Source organism: Rhamphochromis sp. 'chilingali' (genome assembly GCF_963969265.1).
Source record: "Rhamphochromis sp. 'chilingali' genome assembly, chromosome: 8".
Classification (NCBI taxonomy): domain Eukaryota; kingdom Metazoa; phylum Chordata; class Actinopteri; order Cichliformes; family Cichlidae; genus Rhamphochromis; species Rhamphochromis sp. 'chilingali'.
Window position 1 is genome coordinate 38,349,482 of NC_137935.1, and position 9,110 is coordinate 38,358,591.

At 41.4% G+C, this 9,110-nt stretch overlaps 1 protein-coding gene across 3 annotated transcripts; it reads left to right on the forward strand.

Moving 5' to 3' along the window:
* The first annotated feature begins 226 nt into the window (after positions 1-226).
* Positions 227-8,841, forward strand: lhx1a (LIM homeobox 1a). 3 transcript variants are annotated; one of them, XM_080888171.1, is made up of 5 exons: positions 227-1,140; positions 2,844-3,067; positions 3,687-3,985; positions 5,833-5,998; positions 7,016-8,841. In XM_080888171.1, exons 1-5 carry the CDS (start codon positions 971-973, stop codon positions 7,282-7,284), a joined length of 1,128 nt encoding a protein of 375 aa, XP_080744297.1. In that variant the 5' UTR covers positions 227-970; the 3' UTR covers positions 7,285-8,841. The 3 variants fall into 3 exon arrangements, with proteins under 3 accessions (XP_080744297.1, XP_080744295.1, XP_080744296.1); XM_080888169.1 differs by having other exon boundaries at positions 6,905-8,839; XM_080888170.1 differs by having other exon boundaries at positions 228-1,140; positions 3,702-3,985; positions 6,905-8,836.
* The last annotated feature ends 269 nt before the right edge of the window (positions 8,842-9,110 follow it).

Sequence of the window (9,110 nt, forward strand, 5' to 3'; positions counted from 1 at the left end):
CCTCCGCCGCGGCTCCTTCCTCCAAACACATTCACTAACATATGACAGTTTGCAGGGAAATTCTTGACAATTGCTATCTTGAGTGTGTGGCATAAATAGCAGGCAGAGTCCTCGCTGGGTTATGATGGGGCGGCTTGATGGTTGCTTCCATGGCACAGCGCTGATTGGTCCGGCTGCGGCCTGACGTCAGGAGGCTGGAAATAAGGCTGGGTTGGAGCTTTAGGACCAAGACAGTGTACTAGAGATCGAGCGCATCCTTGCGTACGCACGGTACTGGAGATCGAGGGGCATCCCAGCACACTGATTACAACCGGAGCGACCGGCGAGTCCCAGCATCCTATCACAAACCAAACATCCAGGATCATCCAACAGAGAGGAAGGGAAACACTCTTTTTTTCATCTTCTGGCTGTGTGATTTTGTTTCTCGCCGGGTTTTGAACAGTGGATAAGATGCCATGTTAAAGTACTCTGAATTATTTGTAGGCGTGCGTGTCTTCTTGTGTGACAGCTCTGCCCTAAAATCGTTTTATTAGAAGCCTCTGTCAGCACTGGCTGCCATACGACGCTCTTCTCTTTGGCCGATGCGTCACCGGGACAACCAAACCGGCTCCCCTCTTCTCGCCTGAGCCGATCGGCAGCTTCCTGTGCTGAACACCTTGGTTGAATTTTGCCACGGATCCATAAAAGGACTGATTTATTTTTTTCAACCTTTTGACTTTTCCTCCAGTGAGGACGCGATCGCCAACCCTTCCTGGTTCTTTGCTTTTTGGGACGTTGAGTCTTTTTACGCATGCAGGGAGAAATCTGTGGTGACACCTGATCGACTGGCTTCTCTTGCGCACGTTTGACCCAGGAGCTCCAGGCGAATCGGGGAGGGAGAGAGCAGATACTCGGTCAATGCTCGGCCTGTGCTGTTGATTTGGTTTGTGTGTTTGCTTCGTTTGTGGGGGGTTGTTGCCCAGCCAAAGCCATGGTCCATTGCGCCGGCTGCGAGAGGCCTATCCTGGACCGCTTTCTGCTCAACGTGCTGGACAGAGCCTGGCACGTCAAGTGCGTGCAATGCTGCGAGTGCAAATGCAATTTGACAGAGAAATGTTTTTCTCGAGAAGGGAGACTATACTGCAAAAACGATTTCTTTAGGTAAGCTCGATGAAGATGGCAGAAACCCTTTGAAAAGTAATGTTTTTGTACTCCTTCGCTCTTTTACTTTTCTTTTGCATACGAATAATACGCAGCAGGTAAGCAGGGACAAACCATGAAGGAAATTATATAAAGATATTTATATATTTTCAAAAGAAGGACCAAAGGTAGTTATGGCACACAGTGAGACGAGAAAACTATATAAGAAACCCTACAAACATTAGATTAAACTGCAAACGACCTCAGTCTACCGCAAATTTAGTGGAAACATCTGTATCTTCCACGTTATTTACCATTTGAAAATATAGTCTATTAATTGTAGGTGACCACCAAAAAAAGGAAAGTATTTCTTCGTGGCTCAGACTGCTGTTACAGTTCAAATCTGCTCAATTATAAGTGAAGAAAACCTAAAAGATAACACAAACAAAAATGACAGAACATCTGGTTAGGTAACAAAGAGAATGTCCTTTTGAATTCTCTAAATAAACGAATAAAACGACCCGTCCCGTCTTTTGATTAGTAGTAAGTAATTGAAAGCTTGTTAACTTGGATTCTTATGCAAAAACAGCAACAAAAGAGGAGCAGCAACATTAAACGCGTGTGCGCTCACTCTCAGCAGGGGGAGGGTTTGTTAGGAAATCGAGGAAATCACACTTGAAGGGGTTTTTTTGTTGGGTTTTTTTTACAGCTTGTTGGCAGTCGTGGGAGCTTAGAGCATCAAACCGGCGCTAGAGAAACCGCTGCCCGGTGTGTTTGCTCAGTCTGGCTGAGGAGGACGTGATAAGTGGATTTGAATAGTAAACTAGTTGAAAAGATCAGGTCCGCAGACGATGCAATCACAGACGTGCAGTCAACAAGCACCGCACGCAACTCAGCAAACATTGTTTAACAGTGAAGTAGATGGCAGGGTGATAATTTATGAGCCAAAATCCAACCTAGTTTTTAAAGACACCTCAAATTGGTTTATTTACTGAAGCTCGACGCTTAAAATACGTGTTTGCAAAGACACACAAAAAACATGTAAAATAGAAGTAAAAATGTAACAGATGAAATTTTTGTGCAAAGGTTAATGCAGAGAGGAGTTCGCGTTTGTTTGTTTGCTGGCTTTATGTTTTTTTTTTTAAAGAGGCAAAGCTACTGGTCAGCATTTTCTTTTACAAAAATAATTAAAAGTACAATTATAGCACAAATTATTATTATTATTATTATTATTATTATTATTATTATTATTATTATTATTATTATTATTATTATTATTATTATTATAGCATGTGATATAGAAATCTCCTAAAATAAAAAAACTATCTCTGTATGAATCTTCATTATTTTTGATCCGTTAAAATAATGATGGAATTAAAATGTCACATTTAACAATATTTATGACTCGATTTCATTCCTTAAATTACGCTGATATTTAATAGGATGGATTAATAATAAAATATGTATATCATACAAAGATATATATGAGAGAGAGCAAGACAGAAATAGATGATTTGTATCCTTAAGACACAATTATAACTTCCGGATGTTTATTTTGAACGTTTATTTTTGTGTCCGTTATATAAGTCGGCCCCATCACTTTGGTGTTTTTCCTTGCTAAATGTTTAGATCATTGTCTCTTTAAAGCAAATACATTAATAAACAATAAATTAAAAATGCAGAACACCCTTAATAGCAGGAGTAACCACCTCCATCCCCCGCAGGCGGTTCGGCACCAAGTGTGGCGGTTGCTCGCAGGGCATCTCTCCTAACGACCTGGTCCGGAGGGCCCGGAGCAAAGTGTTTCACCTTAACTGCTTCACCTGCATGATGTGCAACAAGCAGCTCTCCACCGGCGAGGAGCTCTACATCATAGACGAGAACAAATTCGTTTGCAAAGACGATTACCTAAACAACACCAGTGTAAAAGACACCAACCTCCTCTCAGGTATGCAGAGTCCTGCACGTGTGTTCTTTGAGTGTGTGTACGCAGGGCGAGTTAAATAATAATAATGATAATAATAATGATAGATAGATAGATGGATATTTATTTATTTGTTTATTTATTTTTAAAGATGGACTTAACGTTTTCAACCTCACAGTGGCTTCCTCATTTCCATGACACAGCGCACGATGGTTTAAAAGCGCGAAATATTTTCTTTTCAGTTCAGATGATGGTTCTTTTGGCCTGATATGTAGCTGTGCTCAATCTGTTTTATTTTCATAATGTCAGATTTGGCTTTCTTTTTCTGTCCTTCTTTCTTTCTAATTAAGACTGTGCATTTTTTACTTGATATTTAAGCCTCCTCCGCATTCATAAATTCTGCTGTTGGTAAATTTTCATTTTGTAAAACAAATGGCTGTATGTCACAAGTAAGGCCCGAATTCAGCACAAAACAACATCACTACAAAACGATAATTCCGAAATATAACTTCTAGTTAGCAGTGTTAGCGTGTGTTTGCACTTTGTCAGTGGTGATAATCCACCGAGTTAAATGCACTTTTAGAGACTCTGGCGCTTCACTGCTACGATAACACTGCTGTGTGAATATTATTCTAATATTTAGATGTCGTTTCTGCAGTAACGGCATGCAGCGACCCGAGTTTATCACCAGACTCTCAAGACCAGCTACAGGATGACGTGGTCCTAAAGGACACAGAGATAGCCGCGCTGTCCGACAAGGAGACCGTTAACAACGAGAACGACGACCAGAACCTGGGAGGGAAGCGGCGTGGCCCACGGACCACCATCAAGGCCAAGCAGCTGGAGACACTGAAAGCAGCGTTTGCCGCCACTCCAAAACCCACCAGACACATCAGGGAGCAGCTGGCCCAGGAGACGGGCCTCAACATGAGGGTCATCCAGGTAAAGAAACAGCTGCACCCAAGCAGGAGCTCTGCTTCAGCCTAAACTCAGTCTATAAGTCTATATAGACCATTATTTTTAATTATCATTATTTTATCAAATGCGTGTTTCTAAATGTGTGGTCCATGCGGCCTCCTAATGCAATCCTTGATGTAGTATCATAACTTTCGTGGTCCCCGGTGATTTAAACACGATTCTGTAGTAAATCATCTAAATCGTGCAATGTGATGCTTTCAAATATTATGGAAATAGATTCAGGGGACACCCAGGGGTTGAGGAGGTGGGCTCGCGCCTTTTTCCGTTTTATAGGGTGTTACGCACCCATTAAAAGGTGTGATGTAACAGCTTATATTTTATGGAAAAATGTCCCAGCCAAGCTGCCAGACAGCAATGACCGAGCAGGCCCTCATCCCATCAGGGAGGCTCCACCTCCCCAAGCCTCCCCTCTCATATCCTTCACCCCTCTTTAAACGAGGCCTCTTCCCTTCAAACTGCGCGGTCACATCGAATTCATTAAGCCAAAGATTGGCCGATGGACGAGGTTGATTTGGAAATGGGTAATTTATATGGGTATTTTTGATTCTTGGCGCACACGACGGGGCAAAGTCGCCAACTGGCGCCGAGGTGCTGGGAGCGCTGGGAGCGCTAGGAGTCCTGGCACAGCGCTGCCATCACGTTTTGCGACCACATTTAGCCACGCTGTGAGCATTTTCAGCCAAGTGGAAAGGCACAAATCTGTTTCAAGGGTCTTCAGATTGTATCCTCACAACAAGCGTGCGTTACAGAAGGCCAAGTTAAACAACAAACGACACATACAACCAACTGTATGTTATTATCATCATCATTATTATTATTATTATTATTATTATTATTATTATTATTATTATTATTATTATTATTATTATTATTATTGATAATCCCAACTGATATTATTATAAATCATGGTTTATTTTCAAAGTCTATTGTGTGACACAAGAATTGGAAATACCTAATAATAAAATGTCTCAAATAAATTATATTTACGCGCCAAAATCACACAAACGTAGCCCTAAATTTATTGCAAAGTAGTCAAAGTAGTAGTGTCATTTTTTTTAACTATGGGAATACATTTTTGTTTGTTTGCTTGTTTGTTTAAAAAAAGGCAAAATGCTTTAACGTAGAGTAATACCGAAAACGTGGAAGCGGGGAGATAGTGCTATTTAATGTGTGTGCGCTTGAGCGAGGAAAGGGGAGAGCATAATTAAAGGAAGCCGGCCTATAGATTAGGAAATGATAACCTCCAAGAGTCCGGTAATATATTGGTAACAACCCGCCTATTAAGTATTAATTGGAGATTTTAAACCCCTGCTGCTGCAGCCTTCAGTCGGAGTAAATGGAGGGTTAAAAGATCATTAGGGAGGTTAGATGGGACTGTCGCTCCTTAAACGATAATTGGGCGCAGTCCTCTTCGCCGCAGAGCCTTGCGAATTTAACGCACTGGCTCAACACGCTTGCCGCATACAGCGCGGTTATTGACTCTAATAAGAAGACAGCGGAGTAGGTGCCAAGGTAAACATGATACCTAATTACACTTTCCTTTCAATGAGGATACATTTAAATGCCGACGTTTGTTTGCATGTTCAGAAAAAACAAGCAAACCATTGTTTGTTTAGATATTTATTCATAGAATAGCAGCTCTAACCCCTCCCCGGCCACCCCCTTCCATAATCTCCATTTCTGCCTCTCCTCTCGTCTTTCGCCATAGAATATTGACGTGCAATCGAAATGGCGTCAGCAGTCTATTGCATATTTTCTGGGCCACATGATGTGATACACACGTACGCGTGTGTGTGGTTGCGTTTGTTCAGGTCTGGTTCCAGAACCGACGTTCCAAAGAGAGGCGGATGAAGCAGCTGAGCGCACTGGGCGCCCGGAGGCACGCGTTTTTCCGGAGCCCGAGGCGAATGAGGGCGCTGGGTGACCGGTTGGAGCCTGGGGAGCTCATCCCCAACGGACCCTTCTCCTACTATGGAGGTATGGTTGCTTAATATTTTCTTTCTTTTTTGACACGTTAAATTTCAACCTGGTTCTGACTGATAATGTGTTCGCCAAACATTGAATTGTTAAAAACAATTCAATGCATCATCTGTTATTTCCTATTAGCCGGTCATTTCTTCTTAATGTTTTGTCTTATATGCCATTATCCTATTCCCGGGGAATTATTTAGGTCTATGCCACTTTTTAAAGACGACCAGTGAGTAGCGAGCACACTAGGTCTATCCACATTTAACCGTCTTCGTTGTTTTCACACAATATTAAATGTCAAATGAGTGCATAATGTTAAAAACTAAAATGTATGAACAAGCAGTGAAAATGATGTAGTTTTCCTACTTACTGTTATTTTGGATGTATTCAAAAACAAACAAAAGAGGCTATACATGTTTTAGTCTGGGTCATCTCATCCACAGGCTTTAAGAAATGGCTTAGTATGGAATTCACTTCAAGTGAAGTTAGTTTACACCTGAGTGATTTCATACCAACGCGGCAATATTTCATCAAATGCTTTGAAATATCTGTTAATTTTCAGAGAATTCCATTTGTGTCTGGGCCTTTGTCCTTCCTGCTGAAGCAAAAAGTCTAATAATATTCTGCTGAGCTGAAAAAATTGGTCTCAGTAGGTAGAATCGCTGATGAAATGGCCCCCATTTTAATTAATTTTGTGGCCACGTTGTTCTCCCCACCCAATTGCAGTTTTGATTTAAGTGTAACGTGCTCTGTGACTAATGTAGCACAGCGAAGGTCTCTTTTTCTCTAATGCAAATCAAGCTATGTATATATATTCAATGAATTCCTCAACATCCCTGGAATTACTTCTGCAAACCCATTGTTCTCAGTCTGAGCTAATGGTGATTTTTTTTTCTACTTCTCTTGCATCTGCAGATTATCAAAGTGAATACTATGGTCCAGCAGGGAACTATGACTTTTTCCCTCAGGGGCCACCATCATCACAGGCCCAGACCCCAGTTGATCTCCCCTTTGTGCCATCCTCAGGCCCCACAGGCAACCCCCTTGGAGGTATGGACCACCCGCTCCCGGGCCACCATCCCTCCACTGAGGTGCAACGTTTCTCCGATATCATGTCCCACCACCCAGGGGATTCTCCCAGCCCAGAGCCCGGCATCCCAGGGCCCCTGCACAGCATCTCGTCAGAAGTGTTCGGCCCTAGTCCTCCTTTTACCTCACTGTCACTGAACGGGAGCGGATACAATAACCATCTGTCTCACCCGCCCTCAGAAATGAACGAGGGCACTGTGTGGTAGCTTTGCGAGGGAGCGGACTTTGCTGGCCAGAGATTCAGTAATGAAGGGTCGTGAGATCTGGAAGTGTTGGGGGACTGAGTCCAGAACAGGGACACGGATAATGACTGGGTTAGGGCAGTACCATAAACTATTTTTTCTCCTTTTTTTTTGGTGATTTCATATTTATTTATTTATTTATTTTCCCATTTGTTGTTCTTTTTGACAGGAGAGCATATTTAGCATAAAAATGATGCCCCAAAACACTGCAGCATTACGTTCGGGTGTTTTGATTGCTTCTTTCAACTCTTACCCCTACCCAGCCTGCATCCAAAAACTGGACTGAGACATCTTGTTACCCCTCCTGATTCCGGTCAGTGGCACGGCAGAGCGACCAATCCCCCAGTCCCCCTAACACTTAAAAAAAAGGAAGAAAAAAAACCTTTTCAAAATCTCCTGTAATATGTCCTAAACATGAAAACATCCTTAGCTACTGTCAAAGACTTCAATAGCTTTACAGAGAGAGAATAAAGGGGCTAAGGGTTGGTTGTGTGCTGACCTGGCACAGTAGGAAGGCTGAGCGGCATTCAGACTATGTGCGAGGAACTAGACGCGTCCCTTGTATTTATTCAGAAGCTCCTCAGACCTCTTGCCTCTCAAGGCTCTGCCATATTGACACTTAACCTTTTTCACAATATGTTTCTGGAGGCCAGAAGAAATGACAGTTTTCTCCTCTGCCTGGACTATTTGTTTGTTTCGGTTTCAGAATTTCAACCAAATCTGAAGAAGGCTGCCTTCAAAAGGCAAACCAGTAAAAGACTCCCTATGGATTGCAAGCCCTTTATTAAAAATGGAAGTGAACTTGAAATGGTGAGATGAAGTCTACCTTCTAAAAATCTTCTACTGGGGTTCTAAATGGGACTTAGAACAGTCAACTGTTTACGTAATATATTCAATTCAGGAGTCCAGAAGTCTCGAAAACCACGTTTTAGAACCTCTCAATCCATATAAAAATGTTCCAAGCAACCAACCAAACTTTTGTATTGATTTCATTTATATTGTACGGAGATAAAAACACATTTGCTGGGGTTGTGGTTCACTGTGCTAGTTTGTACGAGATGTTGTTTACAAAAAAGGTTAAAAAAATAAAAACACGAGTAAAGTAGACATTTGACAAATAAAAAAAATAGCACAAATATTGTTAAAGTGCTTTGCACCATCATCGCAGAACGTGTTGAGACAAAATGTAAGTGTTAAAAGGAGTAATCGAATTCTTAATTTTTTTAGTCTGCTGACGATACATTCATAAAACTGTTAATATACTTAGGTTTTATTTTTGTGTCTTTAAAGAAGAAAAATCCAAACTATTAAAAACTGATGATCAAATATGCAGCAAGCAGCTGCTACATCTCTTTGAATATCAAGCCCTCATGGTATGTCTTTTATTGTTCCAATAAACCTAAGCTTATGTGACCTCCAGTGCATATTAGACCATTCACTGTATAAATACCACATGTTGACAAATGTGTTTGTAATAAACTAGAAAATATACGTCATTTTTTTTGGGAGCAGCTATCTTAAAGTATACCAGACATTACAGTGCATTGTGTTTCACAAAGTATTGAAGGTACATTACAGCTTTTGTCCAGTTTCTTGAACTGTGGAATAATTGTCCTTAATTGCAGACACTGATGCTGATTGGTTAAATCTGAATAACTGGACTCGAAAATGATGAGCACATTTAAAATGGCATTTGGTGGAAAATGATGAAAAGACAGAAAGAAACAAAAGCAGAAGTCTAAATGAGAAGAGTGATGGAAACATGCAGTGTAGGTTTGTGATGATGATCC